The sequence below is a fragment of the Muscardinus avellanarius genome, assembly GCF_963383645.1.
Source record: "Muscardinus avellanarius genome assembly, chromosome: 3".
In the NCBI taxonomy this organism is placed as follows: Eukaryota; Metazoa; Chordata; class Mammalia; order Rodentia; family Gliridae; genus Muscardinus; species Muscardinus avellanarius.
In genome coordinates, this window is record NC_137788.1 from 35645229 (window position 1) to 35666049 (window position 20821).

General features: G+C 44.2%; 1 protein-coding gene across 1 annotated transcript in view; it reads left to right on the plus strand.

Annotated features, from left to right (window-relative positions):
• The window catches only part of CCDC30 (coiled-coil domain containing 30), a gene marked incomplete at both ends in the record, with an annotated part of 95558 nt that extends 77798 nt beyond the window's left edge, over positions 1 to 17760 (plus strand). The window contains 6 exons of the mRNA XM_080691392.1: positions 2890 to 3028; positions 12366 to 12502; positions 14866 to 14980; positions 15334 to 15564; positions 16452 to 16516; positions 17568 to 17760. Coding sequence (XP_080547518.1) covers positions 2890 to 3028; positions 12366 to 12502; positions 14866 to 14980; positions 15334 to 15564; positions 16452 to 16516; positions 17568 to 17760 — 880 coding nt within the window. The remainder of the gene's footprint in view (positions 1 to 2889; positions 3029 to 12365; positions 12503 to 14865; positions 14981 to 15333; positions 15565 to 16451; positions 16517 to 17567) is intronic.
• Between the last annotated feature and the right edge of the window lie 3061 nt (positions 17761 to 20821).

The following is a 20821-nucleotide window of genomic DNA, read 5'->3' on the forward strand; positions in this document are numbered from 1 at the left end:
TAAGTTGCTGAGAGCCTCACTAAAGTAGCTGAGGCTGGCTTTGAACCTGTGCGATCCTCCTGTCTCCGCCTCCCAAGCGCAGGGATTACAAGCGTGCGCCACCATGCCCGGCTCTTCCTTTTTTCTTTCCTCTTCTGTTTCTTCCTCCTCCTCTTCCTCCTCCTCCTCCTCCTCCTCCTCCTCCTCCCCCCCCTCTTTCTCCCCCCATTCCTCTCCCTCCCCTGTTGTTCTTTTAATGGTATAGGAGATTGAACCCAAGGGCATTGCACATGATAGGCGAGTGCTCTACCAGTGAGCTACACCATCAGCCCTTTTTGTTTTATTTTGAGGCAAGGTCTCACTAAATTGCCCATGCTGGCATACAATTTGCTGTCCTCTTACCTCAGCTTCCCTAGTGGCTGGGATGACAGGCATGTGCCACCATGCCTGGCCCAATATTCTACTCTCTTCTTCTCCACATTTGCCTGCTATGGACATTTTATAAAAACGGAATCATATATGTCTTTCTGTGACTAGCTTCTTTTTTTCCTATTTGCTTGCATATGTATGTATGTATGTATGTATGTATGTATGTATGTATGTAGCTAGGGATTGGTACCCAGGAGCACCCTAGCACTGAACTATATTCCAAAGTCTTTATATTTATTTTGTGGTTGAGTTTTACTAAAACTGCCCAGGCTGGGCTTGAACTTGCCGTCCCCTGCCCCAGCCTCCCTAAGAGCTGTGATTATAGGCATACGCCAACTACCCTGCTTATGACTGGCCCCCTGCACTTAGCATAATGCTTTCAAGGTTCCTGCATGTTGTAGAATATATCAGTCTTCATTCCTTTTTATGAATAATAGCCCATTGTAGGGTTATATCATAATTTGTTTATCCACTCATCAATGGGTGGGAATTTGGGTTCCTTTTACCTTTTGGCTATTCTGAATAGCACTGCTATGAACACTAGGATATAGGTTTTCATGTCAACAAATGTTTTTATTTTTCTTGAGTATTTTCGTAGGAATAAAATTGCTGGATCCTATGGCAACTCTGTATTTAACTGTTTGAGGAACTGCCTGGCTGCTCCCCGGAGAGGCTGTGCCACCTTCATCCTTGTCAGTCCTCGTCCTTGTCGTCTTTTCTCTTCCTCATCCTAGTGGCTGTGCAGTGCTTAGATTTGTGCTTACGTAATGGTGAATGAAGTTAAGCATCTTTTCATGTGCTTATTGGTGGTAACTTAGATTTATGTCAGAATCAGATTAAGAGTCTTGAGTAGGAGGGCCTATGGAATTGACATTTTGAAGCCGGGTATGTTGACACCTGCCTGTTGATCCTTAAGGTATGTTGACATCTAAGGTATGTCAACCCCAGGTTATGTTGACACCTGCCTGTTGATCACAGGACTTAGGAGGCTGAGACAGGAGGATTGCAGGTTCAAGGTCAGCCTCAGCAACTTAGAGACACCCTGTTTCAAAATAAAAAATAAGAGCCATGTGTGATGGTATGTGCTTGTAATCCTAGTACTTGAGAGGCCAAGACAGGAGGATCACAAGTTCAAGGACAGTTTCAACAAATAGTAAGATTCTCATCAACCTAATGAGACCCTTTTTTAAAATAAAAAAAAAAATAGGGTTGGAGGTTTAGCTCAGAGGTAGAACACATCCAGATTCAATCCCAATACCATGAACAAACAAACATAAAAAATAAAATAGGTCTGCTGGTGTCACTTAGAGGGAGAATGCCCCTCCATTCCATCCCTTCTATAAAAAATAAATAAATAAACAGAAATGGCATTTAGAAGTCCAGACTCAATACAAGGACTGAGAGCAGCCAGTTATCTGGAAATTAAACAAAACTGAAGTGATTATATCACTGCTCAAAGGTGTAGTCAAGAACTGGAATTTTTTTTTTTTTTTTTTTTTTTTTTGCGGGTCTGGGGATGGAACCCAGGGGCATTTGACCTCCGAGCTACACCCCCTGCTCTATTTTTTATTCTTTATTTTGAAACCAGGTCTCACTGAGTTGCAGAGGGCCTCACTAAGTAGCTGAGGCTGTCCGCGAACCGCGATCCTCTGGTCTCAGCCTCCCGAATGCTGGGATTACAAGCATGCACCACCACACCCGACTAGAACTGGGAATTTTTTAAATAATAGCCTATTTAGTGGAGCAAGATTCAGAATTTAGATGTCAGATTTGAGAAGTCAATGAGTTTCCCAAATTAAATAAATAATTAATTAGCTAGCTAATTAATTCATTAATTACCGGGGATGAAACCCAGGGGCATTCTACCTCCCTCTGAGCTACACCCCCAGCCCTATCCTTTATTCTTTATTTTGAAACAGGGTCTCACTGAGTTGCAGAGGGAACTGAGATCCTCCTGTCTCAGCCTCCCAAATGCTGGGATTACAAGCATGTGCCACCACACCCGGCCCTAAATTACACTTAGATGCTAAAACTATACCACTTCTCAGTTCAAACCAAGGTAAAGAGACTTGAGTCCACAGCCCCTGCTTTGCCTCGTTTTCCCCCAAGAGGAAGATGTGTGGCAGGATAAGAATTCACTGCTGGCGCCAGCCCAACACTAGCAAGAGTAAACCCAAGAGACGTGCATCTTTTTTTTTTTGTGGTACTGGGAGTGGAACCCAGAGGCTTTCTACCTCCGGGCTATACTCCCAGACCTTTTTTATATTTTATTTGGAAACAGGGTCTCACTAAGTTGCTGAGAGCCTCACTAAGTAGCTGAGGCTGGCTTCGAACCTGTGCGATCCTACTGCCTCAGCCTCCCAAGCGCGGGGATTACAAGCGTGCGCCACCACGCCCGGCCAAGATGTGCATCTTGAGGGGGCAGAATGGGTTTTAACTGCGCTGAAGTATGCCTCTACTCACATTTATTTACTTTTATAGAAACTACAATGAGAAACATCACCACAAAGCCAAGATTCAAAAGGTCAAGGATCGCTTAGTCCATGAAGTAGAAATGCGAAACAAGAGAATTAAACAACTCGAAGATGAAACCAGACTGCTGCAACAAAAAGCTAACATGGTGAGGAGACACGAGGGCGACTGAGGCCGCTGGTGGCCGGGTGGCTAGAGCAGCCCTCTGTGGCCTCCTCGGGGCCCTCGCCGGCCAGCATCCCGCCCGCCCGCGTGATACTGATCTAAGACTCATGGTATTGCTGAACATTGGACACTGAAAATATTTTGCATTAACAATAAGATTGTATTACCTTCAGATGAAATTCTTTTTCTCTTTTTTTTTTATGGTACTGGGGATTGAACCCAGGGGCATTCTACCTCCAAGTCATACCCCTAGCCCTTATTATTCATTGTTTGTGTGTTTTGAAGCAGGGTCTCACTAGGTTGCTGAGAGTCTCACTAAGTTGTTGAGGCTTGTCTTGAACCTGTGATCCTCTGTTTCAGCTTCCCAAGTACTGGAATTATAGGTGTGTGCCATCATACCTGGCAAAGTATATTTTCTATTTATTTATTTATTTATGCTGGGGATGGAACCCAGAGGCATTCTACATCTGAGCTACATCACCCACAGCCCTATTTTATTCTTTTATTTGGAGGCCAGGATCTCACTAGGTTGTGGAGGGCCTCACTAAATTATAGAGGCTGGCCACAAACCTGCAATCCTCGTACCACCATGCCTGGCTAAAATATTGGGGTTTTTTTTGAGGTACTGGTGATGGAACCCATGGGGTATTCTACCTCTGAGCTACATCCCCAGCCCTATTGTGTGTGTGTGTGTGTGTGTGTGTGTGTGTGTGTGTGTGTGTTACCAGGGATGAAACCCAGGGGCATTCTACATCCAAGCGACACCCCCCCAGCCGTATTTTTTATTCTTTTTTTTTTTTTAATATATAAAGTACAAGCCGGGCGTGGTGGCGCACGCTTGTAATTCCTGCGCTTGGGAGGCTGAGACAGGAGTATCGCACAGGTTCAAAGCCAGCCTCAGCTACTTAGTGAGGCTCTCAGCAACTTAGTGAGACCCTGTTTCCAAATAAAATATAAAAAATATAAAAAAAGGTCTGGGAGTATATCCCAGAGGTAGAAAGCCTCTGGGTTCCACCCCCAGTGCCACCAAATAAATAAATAAACAAACAAATAAATAAATAAAGTGCAATGCTTTATTTGTTTGATTTGGTTTGGTTTGGTTTGGTTTGGTGATGCTGGGGGTGGAACCCAGGGGCTTTCTACCTCTGGGCTATACTCCCAGACCTATTTTATACTTTATTTGGAAACAGGGTCTCACTAAGTTGCTGAGAGCCTCACTAAGTAGCTGAGGCTGGCTTCGAACCTGCGCAATTCTCCTGTCTCAGCCTCCCAAGTACTGGGATTACAAGCATGTGCCACCACGCCCGGGTATTTTTTATTCTTTATTTTGAAACAGGGTCTCACTGAGTTGCCAAGGGCCTCACTAAGTAGCTGAGGCTGTCTGTGAACTGCGATCCTCAGGTCTTAGCCTCCTGAATACTGGGATTACAAGCATGTGCCACCACGCCTGGCTCACCAGCCCTATTTTTTTATTTTCTTCCTTCCTTCCTTCTTTCCTTCCTTCCTTCCTTCCTTCCTTCCTTCCTTCCTTCCTTCCTTTCTTCCTTTCCTTCTTTCATGGTGCTGAGTATGGAACCCAGGGCATTCTACCTCCGAGCCACACCCCCCAGACCTATTTTTTATTCTTTAAACAGTGTCTCACTGCCGGGCATGGTGGCGCACGCTTGTAATCCCCGTGCTTCGGAGGCTGAGACAGGAGGATCGCACAGGTTCGAAGCCAGCCTCAGCTACTTAGTGAGAACCTGTTTCCAAATAAAAAATATAAAATGGGTCTGGGAGTATAGCCCGGAGGTAGAAAGCCTCTGGGTTCCACCCCCAGTACCACCAAAAAATAAAAAAATAAAAAAATAAACAGTGTCTCACTGAGTTGCAAAGGGCCTCACTAAGTAGTAGCTGAGGCTGTCCACGAACCCTGATCCTCCGGTCTCATCCTCCCAAATGCTGGGTTACAAGTGTGAGCCACCACGCCCAGCTTCTTTATTAATCGAAATTTTTCTAAATATCCCAAATACCTCTGAGCTACACCCCCCTGCCCTATTTTTTTTCCCTTTATTTTAAAACCGGGTCTCACTGAGTTACAGAGGGCCTCACTAAGTAGCTGAGGCTGGCCGCGAACCGCGATCCTCTGGTCTCAGCCTCCCAAATGCTGGGATTACAAGCGTGCGCCACCACGCCCGGCTTCCAGCCCTATTTTTTTATTCTTTAGTTGGAAACAGGGTCTCACTGAGTTTCTGAGAGCCTCAGTAAGTAGCCAGGGCTGACTTAGAACCTACCCAGTCCTCAGTTCTCAGCTTCCCATGTACTGGAATTACAAGCATGTGCCACCCCGCCTGGCCTCGAATTTACATTTTCTTTCTTCTTCATTTTTTTTGGGTACTGGAGATCAAACCCATAGACATTCTACCTCTGAGCTATACTGTCTGCCCTCTTTATTTATTTATTTACTTTACTTTTTGTCTTGAAACAAAGTCTTACTAGGCTGCCAAGACCTCCCTAAATTGCTGAGGTTGTCCTTTTAACCTGCAATCCTCCAGTCTCAGCATCCCAAGTACTGGAATTACAGGCCTGCACCACCACACCCAGTTTATCTCTGGTTTCTTTATGCTTGTCTTTTGTCTCTTGTAACTGGTAACTTATCTGTGTCTGAAATGGGACAGATGAATGGAATCAGATGCAGAATGCTCTTGAGATCTTTGAACTGTATAAAGCAAAAATGAAGCTGTGTGCTGCAGTACATGTCTATAATCTCATACTTAGGAGGCTGAGACAGGAGGATCACTGAGTTTGAAGCCAGACTTATCAAATTACTGAGACCCTCTTTCAAAATAAAAAATAAGCCGGGCGTGGTGGCGCACGCTTGTAATCCCAGCATTTGGGAGGCTGAGACAGGAGGATCTCAGTTGGGGACAGCCTCAGCTACTTAGTGTGGTCCTCCGCAACTTAGTGAGACCCTGTTTCAAAATAAAGAATAAAAAATCGGGCAGGGGGGTGTAGCTCAGAGGTCAATTGCCTCTGAGTCCCATACCCAGACCACAAAAAAATTAAATAAATAAATAAAAATAAAAATAAAATAAATAAAAAATAAAAAGGGATGGAGATGTAGCTCAGAGGTAGGATGGCCTTGGATTCAATCTCCAGTACCCCCAAAAAACAATAACAAAAAATTTTAAAGATAAAATCGAGAGCAAGTGGGTCAGCAATGTTTTCCCTTCTGGGGATTTCCAGACCATTTCAGAATTTTGAAAATTTTCCTTTCTCCTTAAATACTCATTTCTATACCCAACAAAATTTTATTGTACCTCTGCTATGTGCTAAGGATACCAAAACAATTTATATGTGTTCAGACATTTCATCCTCTACTGTGGGATTCCAGGTTAAGAATCTCTAGAAGCCGGGCGTGGTGGCGCACCCTTGTAATCCCAGTACTTGGGAGGCTGAGACAGGAGGATCGCAGGTTCGAAGCCAGCCTCAGCTACTTAGTGAAGCTCTCAGCAACTTAGTGAGACCCTGTTTCCAGATAAAATACAAAATAGGTCTGGGAGTGTAGCCCAGAAGTAGAAAGCCCCTGGGTTCCATTCCCAGCACCACACACACACACACACACAAAAAGAACCTCTAGATTACACACATTAAAACACTTAAGGATAATGACAGATGGGTCACCAAGGCTGTATTCTTAGTTTTCAGAAATCTCCTTCATACGCTGAACTACAGTTTAGGAGAAAGTGAGTTGAATTTTGCGTATCATCCTATTTCATCAAACTTTGAGACACTCAGAATCACTTGGACTAATAACTAGGAAAAGACTATGGAAAATATACAGAAGAAAGTAGCGATGCTGGTTCATGGACCCACTAGGAACATCAACCGGCTCCTGCACCACCAATCTTTTCTTGTGCTGCCCGCCACCTCGCCCATGGTCACGGCCAGAAACAGCCGCCGCTCTCAGCAGCTGTACTTTCTTTCTTCCTGGGTTGGATAGAGTCCCCCAAATCCAAGTCCACCCAGAACCTCAGCATGAGACCTTGTCTTAAAAGATGGTCTTTGCAGATGTGATTAGTTAAAACAAGGTGATCTGGATTAGGCTGAGTCCCAAATCCAGTAAGACTGGTGCCTTTATTAGAAGAGGGGAGGACACAGTGAGGAGCTCAGGAGGAAGAACATCATGTGATGACAGAGACCAAGGCTGCTGTGGCACAGCTACAAGCCAGAGACATGGAGGATCCCCGGCCGCCCGCCAGGCTGGGGGAAAGCATGAACAGAAGCCCTCTGCGGGCTGAGGGCGTAGCTCAGAGGCAGAAAGAGCGCTTGCCTGCTGGGCACAAGGTCCTGAGTTTGGTTGGGGCCCTAGAGGAAACTACTATTGCCACTGGTTTTCAGACTTTTAGCCCCCAAAACTGAGAAAATTAATTTTTGTTTTTTTTTAAGCCACTCAGTTTGTGGCAATTTGTTATGCCTGTCCTAGGAAACTAATACACTAAAAGAGGGGCCAAGAAGTAGTTGGCTCTGAGCCGGGACTGATGGTGCACGCTTGTAATCCCAGCATTCTGGAGGCTGAAACCGGAGGATGGCAGTTTGCGGACAGCCTCAGCTACTTAGAGTGAGACCCTCTGTAACTTAGTGAGACCCTGTTTCAAAATAAAGAATAAAAAATAGGGCAGGGGGCCGGGCGTGGTGGCACACGCTTGTAATCCCAGCATTTGGAAGGCTGAGACCAGAGGATCTGGTGATTGAGGCCCTCCTCAACTCAGTGAGACCAGGTTTCAAAATTAAGAATAAAAAATAGGGCTGCCGGGCGTGGTGGCGCACGCTTGTAATCCCTGCGCTTGGGAGGCAGAAACAGGAGGATTGCGCAGGTTCGAAGTCAGCCGCGCGCACTGGCTTAGGAGACCCTGTTTCCAAATAAAAATGTAAAAATAGATCTGAGAGTATAGCCCGTAGGTAGAAGGGCTGGGAGTGCAGCTTGGAGGTAGAATGCCCTGGGTCCCATCCCCAGTACTGCAAAAACAAAAAACAAAACAAAACAAAAAGTCTCACACTTGCTGAAGCTGTCCTTGAACCTTCAATCTATCTCAGCCTCCCTGAGTTCAATCCCTTGTGCTGCAAGAACAAAGAAAAAAGGAGAAAATAATCTCTGCCTCATAAATCTTTCCTGAGAATTAAAACATAAAAATCTTAAAGCAGCACCCATGAATTTTTATAGATATTATTTTCCTTCTTTCTGTATAATCTCTCTCTCTCTCTCCCACCCCCCCCCCTTTTCTTTAATGGTACTGGGAATTGAACCTAGGGGCATTCTACCTCTGACCTACACCTCGGCCCTAATTTTTTTTTTTTTAATGGGTCTCACTAGATTGATAAGAGTCTCACTACTTGCTGAGGCTGGCTGTGAGTCTGCAATCCTACTGTCTCAGCCTCCCAAGTATTAGAATTATAAGCATGTGCCACCACACCTGGCCTGTATAATCTCTTAGAAGCATGTTAATTGGTGGATATATAGTTCACAAGAGAAATTATTAACAGATTTAAAAATAGTGAGCTTGGAGAAAATTTAAATTAGAGCTTTAATGCCGGGCATGGTGGCGCATGATTGTAATCCCAGCATTCAGGAGGCTGAGACTGGAGGATTGCGGTTCGCAGACAGCCTCAGCTACTTAGTGAGGCCCTCTGCAACTCAGTGAGACCCTCTGCAACTCAGTTTCAAAATAAAGAATAAAAAATAGGGCAGGGGCTGTAGCTTGGAGGTTGAATGCCCCTGGGTTCCATCCCCAGACCCCCCCAAAAAAAAAAAAAATAGAGCTTTAGTGCCACAGTACTACAAACCTAGAACTTCTGTTTTTTGTTGTTTTTCCTGTGGTACTGGGGCATTCTACCTCTCTGAGCTATACCTCCAGCCCTATTTTATATTCTTTATTTTGAAACAGGGTCTCACTGAGTTGCAGAGGGCCTAAGTAGCTGGGGCTATCTGCAAACCACGACCCTCCTGTCTCAGCCTCCCAAGTACTGGGGATTACAAGGGTGCCCGGCTTCACTTCTGATTTTACCCAGAGACCAGAGCACTGAGCATAAAAATGGCAGGCTTACCTTCTATGTCTCCAAAAACAAATACCTCCTTTTTTCTATTTTCTTTTTCTTTCTTTCTTTCTTTTTTTTTTTTTTTTTTTTTTTTGTGAGTCTGGGGATGGAACCCAGGGGCATTCAACCTCCAAGCTACAGCCCCTGCCCTATTTTTATTCTTTATTTTTTGAAACAGGGTCTTACTAAGTCATGGAGGGCCTAAGTAGCTGAGGCTGTCTTCGAACTACGATCCTCCGGTCTCAGCCTCATGAATGCTGGGATTACAAATGTGGGCCACCATACCTGGCTCCAGCCCTATTTTTCAGTCTTTTTTATTTTTGTTAACAGGCTCACTGAGTTGCAAAGGGCCTCGCTAAGTAGCTGAGGCTGTCTGTGAACTGCAATCCTCCGGTTTCCGCCTCTCAAAAACTTGGATTACAATCATGCACCACCACGCCTGGCCCTATTTTTGTTCTTTATTTTGTTTTCTTTTGTTTTGTGGGACCTCCCAGCTACACCCCCTGCCCAATTTTTTATTCTTTATTTTGAAACAGGGTCTCACTGAGTTGTAGAGGGCCTAAGTAGCTGAGGCTGTCTGTAAACCACAATCCTCTGGTCTCAGCCTCCGGAATGCAGGGATTACAAGCATGCACCACCACACCCAGCTTGTTCTTTATTTTGAAACAGGGTCTCACAGAGTCATAAAGGGCGTCACTAAGTAGCTGAGGCTGTCAGTCAACTGTGATCTCCCTGTCTCAGCCTCCCAAATGCTGGAATGCTGGGATTACAAATGTGCACCAACACACCCAGATTCCAGCTTCTTGATTAAAAAAAAAAAAAAAAAAAGTTCCCACCAACCAAAAAAAAAAAAAAAAAAAGCTATTTCCAAAGGATAGGGTATCAGTAAGCAGATATATCTGCTTAGGATATTGTCTGAGATATGGCTGCTTCTATTCTCAACCCTTACTAGTACAATATAAATTATCTTTAAGCCGGGCGTGGTGGCGCAGGCCTGTAATCCCCGCGCTTGGGAGGCTGAGACAGGAGGATCACACAGGTTTGAAGCCAGCCTCAGCTCCTTCGTGAGGCTCTCAGCAACTTAGTGAGACCCTGTTTCCTAATAAAATATAAAATAAGCCTGGGAGTATAGCCTGGAGGTAGAAAGCCTCTGGGTTCCATCCCCAGTACCACCAAAATAAATAAATAAATAAATAAATAAATAAATAAATTTTTCTTTAAATAATAGCAGGCAAAACTCTGATTTGATAGTGAAAGGTTCTGGAAAAGGACTTTAAGACATGGAATGGTCTGTTTCAGAACATAACCTAATCTCCTTTTTATATTTGTTTACTAAAGATGGATGCTCGTTTCTGAACAATCAACATCAGTACGTTATTTGAAAGAACCATATAAACTTGCCCTCCTTAACCCTGTGATTCACCCCCTGAGGACCTTGCTCTTCTCCCACCCTGACTCCCTCCCGCCACTGGCAGGTGAGGCACAGAAGATGTGGAGCTGAAAGCAGGCGCCTCTGCCCTGCGGTCATCGGTGCGGGGCCCTCCCATTCCACACCTCTCTTCACGAGGGAGAGTTACGAATACTGATGTACTCATTCTTTCAGTACAGGGATATTAGAGTTTTCCCCCCAAAAAAATACACTCCTTTATCATTTTTGCTATAGCTTCACTAACTATTACTCTGGGAGAAAATCAATGGTAGAAAATAAAATGGTGTCGTGTACAAGTTACTTCCGCACCATCAGTGCAGGGTCGTGTGGGCTCCTGGCTCGCAGGCTGGCTTGCCCTGCCACCTGGGGTCCTGACGCTGCCCGGGAAGGTGGCTGCATCCTCATCTTCCTCCCTCAGTCTAAAAAGAATGCGCCTAAACCAGGCATGGCTGCATGCCCATAGTCCCAGAATTTGGGAGGCTGAGAGTAAAGGATCACAGGTTTGAGACCAGCTTTCCCAATTTAATGAGACACTAGAATGGGTTCAGTCCCCAGTAGGAAAAGAGAGAGAGCGAGAGAGAATATAGCTACAAAGCAGACGCACATATATCGAATGGGGAATATTTCTGTATGGAGCTTCGGAGAATTCAGTTGTATTTATTTGTTGGTGGTTTGAGACCTTTGCAACTAGGATACAGACAGGCAAGATCATTGGGATTTTACTAGAAGTTGAGTGCTCAGATATTTGTAAATGTTAATGTAAAAGAACAATTAAATGTCCAAACAAAATATGTTACATAAAATAATCAAAATGAATAGAAGAATATCTAGCTAAACAGAGTGTGCTGGCACACCCTCGTAATCCCAGTACTTGGAGGCTGAGACAGGAGGATTGCAACCTTGGCAACTTAGGCTCTCTGCCTAATAAAATAATGCTAGGGTATAGTTTGGAGGTAGAGTGCCCCAAGTTCAAACCCCAGGACCCCCCCCCACACACACACACACAAACAATCTAGCAGCCAGGTGTGGGATTACGCTTGTAATCCCAGTATTTAGGAGGGTGAGACAAGTAGATCAGAAGTTTGCAGCCAGTTTCAGCTACATAGTGAGGCCCTTGGCAAATTAGTGAGACCCTGTTTCAAAATAAAAAATAGGGAGCCGGGCGTGGTGGCGCACGCTTGTAATCCCAGCATTCGGGAGGCTGAGACCTGGAGGATCGCGGTTCGCGGACAGCCTCAGTTACTTAGTGAGGCCCTCTGCAACTCAGTGAGACCCGGTTTCAAAATAAAGAATAAAAAATAGGGCAGGGGGTGTAGCCCAGAGGTCAAATGCCCCTGGGTTCCATCCCCAGACCCGCAAAAAATAAATAAATAAATAAAAAAAAATAAATAAATAAAAAACAAAAAATTTAGGGGTTTAGCTCGAAGGTAGAATTCCCTGGGTTAAATCCCCAGTACTGCCACACACACACACAAAGTAATAATGATACTAATCTAGCTGTACTGAATTGTCAACCTGGTTGTGATGGCACACGCTTGTAATCTCAATGTTTGGGAGGCTGAGACAGGAGGATCACAGTTCGAGGACAGCCTCAGCTACATAGTGAGGCCCTTGGCAACTCAGACCCTGTTTCAAAATAAAGAAAGAATAGGGCTGGGGGTGGAGCTCAGAGGTAGAATGCCCCTCGGTTCCATCGCCAGTACTGAAGGAAAAAAAAATGTCATTATTAGATTAGAGGCTGGAAAGAGGCAGCAGAGAAGCGGGTTACGGTCCTTTCTTTCTTTCATGCTCTTCCCCTTGCTATGGTGATCCCTAGGAGAAGGCATTCCAGAAGCAGATCATGGCCCAGAATGATACCCTGGTCCTAGAAAAAAGGAACCTTCTGAAGCAGGTCGCAGATCAAGAAGAACTGATCCGAAACAACAAATGCACCATCTCCTCAGTCCAGAGCAAGTAGGTGCAGAGCCACAAGCGGGATGCTTCCCCCGTAACCAAGGGATCGCTCCAGAGACTGCCTCTGAGTTTTTGTATTGCTTGCTATCGCGTAATGCTTGCTCTGCTGTCTGCTGTTCTCAGCAGATCCTGCAAGGGGGACACTTGTGAAATTCAAGAGAATCTCCTGGAGGAGGCAGGCCGCCATTCAGACAGGTGCTCTCATAGACGCCTGGGCTCACAGGGACCTGGCTGTGCACCTTCTGGCTGGTCACTGTGATGTGTGCACCCACTTTGTTATCATTTCATACCTTTTTTTTTTTTGCGGTAATAGGGATGGAACCCAGGGGCATTCTACCTCCAAGCTATACCCCCAGCCCTACTCTTTTATTCTTTATTTTGAAACAGGGTCTCAATGAGTTGCAAAGGACCTCACTAAGTAGCTGAGGTTGTCCTCAAGCCTGGATCCTCTTGTCTCAGCCTCCCATATGCTGGGATTACAAGTGTGCACCAGCATGCCTGGCTTCATTTTATACCTTTGGAATCGAGGTAGACCAAAATAGAATTGAGTGACTTAAAGTCGGGAATCCCACAGAATACCAATGTATAATTTTATTTATTTATTTATTTTGCAGTACTAGGGGTGGAACCCAGGGGCATTCTGCCTTCAAGCTACACCTCCAGCCCTATTTTTTTACTTTTTATTTTGAAACTGGGTCTCACTGACTTGCAAATGATCTAAGTAGCTGAGGCTATCTGTGAACCATGATCCTTCAGTCTAAGCTTCCCGAATGCTGGGATTACAAGCATGTGCCACCAGTGTATAAATTTTTAATGAAAATATTCAAAGCAGATAAGAATTCAGATGCCATATGGCCTGCACGTTCTCTCTTCCACAGGAAAATTTAATTACAACCAAAAGTAGTGATACTTTCATCAACCTAGCGTGACTTTGTTTCAAAATTAAAAAACATAAGCTGGGCATAGTGGCACACACTAGTAATCCCAGTACATAGGAGGCTAAAACAGGAGGATCACAGGTTCTTGGTCAACCTCAGCTACTTAATGAGGCTCTCCACAATTTAGTGAGACCCTATTTCAAAATAAAGAATAAAAAATAGGGCTGGAACTGAGTGTGGTGGCACACGCTTGTAATTCCAGTATTTGGGAGGCTGAGACAGGAGGATTGTACAGGTTCAAAGCCAGTCAGCTACTTAGTGAGGCTCTCAACAAATTAGTGAGACCCTGTTCCCAAACAAAATCTAAAGTAGATCTGGGAGTGCAGTCTGGAGGTGGAAAGCCACTGGGTTCTATCCAGTAATACACACACACACACACACACACACACACACACACACAGAGAGAGAGAGAGAGAGAGAGAGAGAGAGAGAGAGAGCGCTGGAGGTATAGCTCAGAGGTAGAATGGGCTCCCTGGTACCACACACACAAAAATAAAAATTAAAAATAAATAAAACAAGGTTATGGATCTAACTCAGAGGTAGAATGCCCCTGGGTTCAATCCTTAGTACCATGACAAACACACACATACAGGCCAAAAGCTTATTAAGTTTTACTTATCTGTGGAATATGGTGAGAATTATTCTGCCAAATTTGATTCTGAGATCTGAAAGTAGCCTAAGACTCAGAGCTAGTCAGATGTAGAACAGTATTTTGTTTTTTAGTAGTGGAAGTTTCTAGTTATTTGGGGCCAGGTATATAGCTTAGTGATAGAGTTAATTCTGAGCATGCATGAGAGGCCCAACACTGAAAAAAAAAAAGTAAGCCGGGCGTGGTGGCGCGCGCTTGTAATACCTGCGTTTAGGAGGCTGAGACAGGAGGATCGCACAGGTTCAAAGCCAGCCTCAGCTACTTAGTGAGGCTCTCAGCAACTTAGTGAGACCCTGTTTCCAAATAAAGTATAAAATAGGCCTGGGAGTATAGCTCGGAGTTAGAAAGACTCTGGGTTCTACCCCAGTACCACCAAAAAAAAAAAAATAATAATAATAATAATAATGATAAAACTTTTTTTTTTCTTGGACAGCTACTGAAGATTTAAAGAAGTTTATTAAAAGATAGAAATACAGAGGATAGGTACAGACTGGCATGGAGGGGTGACTCAAATGAATACACCATGATAAAACTTTCTTAGCTGGGCATGGTGGCACACACTGTAATCCCAGCATCTGGGAGGCTGAGACCAGAGGATCACAGTTGTGGAAAGCCTCAGCTACTACTTTAGTGAGCTCTTTGCAATTCAGTGAGACCCTGTTACAAAAATAAAGAATAAAAAATAGGGCTGGGGGTATAGATCAGAGGTAGAATGCTCCCTGGGTTCCATCCCCAATACTGAAAAAAAAAAAAAAATTCACCTCTAATTTCTGTAGAGCACTTTTCCTGGATAAAGAAAATAAGCAATTACAGGAAAATCATCTCCGGCTCATGCAGCAAGTTGGCTTCTTAGAGCGTATCATATGGAGTATCCAGATCCGCAAAAGAGAGGTGAGATGTGTGCTTTCGATTGGGTTCTTACTCTGAAGATTGGGTGACCAAACTTGCTGGGCTCTGCCAGGCATGATGGCGCACGCTTGTAATCCCCGCGCTTGGGAGGCTGAGACAGGAGGATCACACAGGTTCAAAGCCAGCCTCAGCTACTTAGTGAGGCTCTCAGCAACTTAGTGAGACCCTGTTTCCAAATAAAATATAAAATAGGTCTAGGAGTATAGCCCTGGGTTCTACCCCGAGTACCACCAAAAAAAAAAAAAAAAAAAAAAAAATTAAGCAGAACTGGCGAAACCCAGAGGTACTGACAACCGGGTGCGGAGGCGATTCAAGGGCCAGATCTTGATGTCCAGCATGGTGCACGGGGGCAACGAGAAACCAAGCACGTGCTGCCCAGCGGCCTCCAGAAGTCTCTGGTCCACAGCGTCCAGGAGCTGCGAGTGCTCCTGCTGTGCTGCAAATCTTACTGTGCAGAGACTGCCCACAACGTCTCCTCCAAGACCGCAAGGCCATCGGGGAAGAGCAGCCCAGCTGGCCATCGGAGTCACCAAGCCCAACGCCAGGCTGCGCAGCGAGGAAAACGAGTAGATACCTCACAAACGTGCCTTCACATGTGTGCTTAAATAAAGCCACAGAAACTTAAAATATATATAGGTATATGTGGAAGCGTGTGTGTGTGTGTGTGTGTGTGTGTGTGTGTGTGTGTGTATAGAGAGAAGCAATAATGAAGAGAGTATATAGAATCGTGTATGAAAAGTAGGTAAAAGTTTGGCATGGAGGATCAGAGGTTTGAGGACAGCCTCAAGCAAGTAGCAAGACTCTCATCAACCTAGTGAGACACTGTTTCAAAATTAAAAAAAAAAATAAGGGAGGTAGAATGCCTCTGAGTTTAATTCCTGACACACACACACACACACACACACACACACACACACACACGAAAAACCTAGATACATACATAGATAGATTATATCTCTTTACTGTATATATAACATATTATTATTTTTGGTGGTACTGGGGTGGAACCCAGGGGCTTTCTACCTCCAGGCTATACTCCCAGACCTTTTTTTTTTTTATATATATTTTATTTGGAAACAGGGTCTCGCTAAGTTGCTGAGAGCCTCACTAAGTAGCTGAGGCTGGCTTCGAACCCGTATGATCCTCCTGTCTCAGTCTCCCAAACACGGGGATTACAAGCGTGCGCCACCATGCCCGGCTTGATTAATATAATTATATACCTATATATAAGACTATCATTATATACAGATAGATTATATGGATTTTATACACGGGGCAGAGAGACTGACTGGTCTACTGATAAGGGTGGTGGAAAGACAGCCATCCATCTTTTCATTCTATTTGTAGTAATGTACAGGTATTTTATCTATTATATATACTTATGCGTCATAAGCTCTAGGATCCAATGGTTTATCATTATAATATTTAATATTAATCTTTTATTTTCTCTTAGGAAACAAGTAATGACAACACTGAATTTGAAGTATTAAGCAAAATACTGCCTTTACGCAACTCTAGGTTAGTGAAGTCAAGACATCCATCTGTATGCCTGAGACTCATGACTGCCAACTAGCTCTAAGTTAGTACGTGAGAAAGCATAGACTTTGGGGGACATTTTTCTACATTTAGTATTGGAATCTTCTCCCAGTTCTTTCTCCCCTTCCAACCCATTACCCTAACACCCCACAGAATCCTGATTTAAGATTGGATATAATCCACGAGTATAGGCTTAAGGTAATTTTTTTTTTTTTTTTTTTTTTTTTTTTGCGGGTCTGGGGATAGAACCCAGGGGCATTCGACCTCTGAGCTGCAGCCCCTGCTCTGTTTTTTATTCTTTATTTTGAAACCGGTTCTCATTGAGTTGCAGAGGGCCTCACTAAGTAGCTGAGGCTGTCTGCGAACCACAATCCTCAGGTCTCAGCCTCCTGAATGCTAGGATTACAAGCGTGCGCCACCACGCCTGGCTTTTAAGGTAAATTTTATTTTATTTTATTTATTTATTTATTTATTTGCAGGTCTGGGGATGAAACCCAGGGGCATTTGACCTCTGAGCTACACTCCTTGCCCTGTTTTTTATTCTTTATTTTGAAACAGGGTCTCACTAAGTTGCGGAGGGCCTCACTAAGTATCTGAGGCTGTTCACGAACCGCGAACCTACGGTCTCAGTCTCCCGAATGCTGGGATTACAAGTGTGCGCCACCATGCCCGGCTTATTTGGTTTTATTTGTGTTAAAGAAAACAGGTAGTTGGGCATGGTGGCATATGGCTGACATAAGAGGATCACAGGTTTGAGGACAGCCTCAGCAAGTAGTGAGACTCTCATCAACCCAGTGAGACCCTGTTTCAAAATAAAAATAAAATAGGGCTAGTGGGTGTAGCTCGGAGCTAGAATGAGGATTGAGTTCAGTCCTCAGTACCAAAAAAAGGAAGGAAGGAAGGAAGGAAGGAAGGAAGGAAAAAGAAAGAAAAAACAAGGGAAAAAAATAAGAAAATCAGTTATGCTTGCAACCCCAAACTTACTGAGTGCAGTTCTGTGCGCACAGTGTCTTCACACAATGGTCTTTCTTAGTTTCTCAGGAACTGGCTTGGTAGAGTCAGTTGAAATTCTTCAAGAGATGGAAAAACAAAAGGCAGAAGCAACATTGGCAATCCCAAAGCCCTTCGCCTCTCTCTCGTGTTCACAGAATTCTGAAACTGGAGACCTAGATTCTCTGAAAGAGACACGCAGTATTCTAGAACAAGGCCGAAAGTCAGAACTATAAAACCACTGGTGTCTGAACCTGCTAACTTCAACTGGGACATAAAGCATCTCCATGGATCCCCACTGGACAGCAAACAAAAGTCTTCCAATTACTGATAATCTTATTAAACAGTTACTAAAAAATGGGGTTCTCAAGTTTGTTTGATATCCTCACATGACCTGTATTAAACAATATAGTAATTTACATTCAATGATTTGATTAGTCTTCTCTTCATCACAGCATATAATATGGTAAATTCAGCATTCTTTCCCATTATAACGGGTATTTTCAGCCAGGTGTGGTGGCACCCACTTGTAATCCCATTACCTAGGAGGCCAAGACGGGATCAGGAACACAGGTTCGTTCATGGCCAGCCTCAGCTACTTAGTGAAACCCTCCACAATTTAGTGAGACCCTGTTTCCAAGTAAGGAATAAAAAATTCAACAGGTTCAGAGAGGTAGCTCAGAGAGGTAGAATGCCCCTGGGTTGAACCCCCAATACTGCCCCCCCCAAAAAGTATTTTTGTATATTATTTATTTATTTATTTATTTATTTATTTATTTATTTTTGTGGTGGTGGTACTGGGGGTGGAACCCAGAGGCTTTCTACCTCTTGGCTATACTCCCAGACCTATTTTTATATCTTATTTGGAAACAGGGTCTCACTAAGTTGCTGAGAGCCTAAGTAGCTGAGGCAGGCTTTGAACCTGTGTGATCCTCCTGTCTCAGCCTCCCAAGCGCGGGGATTACAAGTGTGCGCTATCACGCCTGGCTTTGTATTTTATTATTTAAAAGTTAAAAATAAGCTGAGCATGCACACTTATAATCCCAATACTTGGGAGGCTAAGACAGGAGAATCACAGGTTCAAAGCCTGCCTCAGCTACTTAGTGAGACCCTATTTCCAAATAAAATATAAAAATAGATCTGGAGGTGTAGCACTGAGGTAGAAGGCCCCTGGGTTCCATCCCCAGTACCACAAAAAATAAAAAATAAAAGTAAAAAATTAATCACGTTAAAGCAACTAAAAACAAACACAAAAAGCCTTATAATTTCACAATGTGTGTGTGTGTGTGTGTGTGTGTGTGTGTGCGCGCGCGTGTGTGTTTTGTTACTGGGGATTGAATCCAGAGACACTCTATTTCTGAGCACTACACTCCCAGATCTATTTTATTGTTTTTTACTTTGAAACAAGATCTTGCTAAATTACTGCCTGTTGGCCTCAAACCTGTGATCTTCTTGTCTCAGCCTCCCGAGTACTGGGATTATAGGGGTGCGCCATCCTATCTGGTTAATCTCACATTCTTTTTCTTTTCTTTGGTGTTCAGGATTAAACCTAGGGGCATTCTACCTCTGAGCCTCTGAGTTACACCCCAGCCCTATTTTATTTTCTATTTGGAGCCTCACTAAATTACTGAGGCTGGCTTCAAACTTATGATCCTCCAGTCTCAGCCTCCCAAGTACTGGGATTACAGGTGTGTGCCACCATGCCTGGCTCTTATTTTATTTTATTTTATTTTTTGCAGTACTGGCGATTGAACTCAAGGGTATTCTACCTCCAAGCTACACCCCCCAGCTCTATTTTTTATTCTTTATTTTGAAACAGGGTCTCACTAAATTGCAGAAGGCCTCACTAAGTCCCTGAGACTAGCCATGAACCTGTGATCCTCCTGACTCAGCCTCTCAAGTACTAGGATTACCAGCATGTGCCACCATGCTTGGATTATTTTTATTTTGAAAGAGGTTCTCACTAGGTTGCAGAGGGCCAAAGTTGCTGATCCTCCTGCCTCAGCCTACCAAGAACTGGGAATTCAGGTGTACACTATCACGCCTGGCTTTCAAGTAAATATACCTTTTGTGTGTGTGGTGCTGGCGATGAAGCCAGTCGCATTTTACCTCTGAGCCAACCCCCAAACCTATTTTATTTTTATTTTGAAACAGAGTCTCATTAGTAAGTCTCACTACTTTCTGAGGCTGTCCTCAAACCTGCGATCCTCCGGTCTCAGCTTCCCAAGTGCAGGGATTACAGACATGCACCACCATGCCTGGCTAAGTACATATCCTTTGGGGGGGGGGCACTAGGGATGGAACCCAGGGCATTCTACCTCCAAGCGACACCCCCTGCCCTATGTTTTATTCTTTATTTTTTGAAACAGGGTCCCACTGAGTTGCAAAGGGCCTAAGTAGCTGAGGCAAGCACTGTTTTGTGGAGCTTCATCCCAGACCACAGTCTGATTTTTAAAATTTAATAAACAATTTAAAAAGCTGGGCATGGTGGTACATACATGACAGCCTCAGCAAGTAGTGAAACTGTCATCAACCTAGTGAGACCCTGTCTCAAAAATAGGGCTGGAAGTGTAGCTTGGAGGTAGACTGCCCCTGGGTTCAATCCCTAGTGCCAATAAATAATAAACCATAAAAAATATTTTCAAGCTGGGCATGGTGGCTCATGCTTGTAATCCCAGTACTTGGGAGACTGGGACAGGAGGATCACAGATTCACAGTTAGCCTCAGCTACTTGGTGAGGCCCTCCACAACTTAGTGAGACCCTGTTTCCAGATTAATAAAAAATTGACGCCGGGCGTGGTGGCGCACGCTTGTAATCCCAGCGCTTGGGAGGCTGAGAAAGGAGGATCACGCAAGTTCAAAGCCAGCCTCAGCTGGTTTAAGAGACCCTGTTTCCAAATAAAATATAAAAAAATAGGTCTGGGAGTGTAGCCCGGAGGTAGAATGCCCCTGGGTTCCGTTCCCAGTACCACCAAAAAGTAAAAAATAAAAATAAAAAATTGGGCCAGGCATGGTGGCACATGCTTGTAATCTCAGCACTTGGGATGCTGAGACAAGAGGATCACTGTTCGCAGCCAGCCTCAGGTGCTTATGCCCTCTTCAATGTAGTGAGACCCTGTTTTAAAATAAAGAATTAAAAAATCAGGTTAGGGGTGTAGCTCAGAGATAGAATGCCCCTGGGCTCCATCCCAAGTACTGCAAAAAAAAAAAAAAAAAAAAAAAAAAAATCAGGCTGGGGGTGTAGCCCAGAGATAGAATACCCCTGAGTTCGATCCCCAGCACTACAATATATATTTT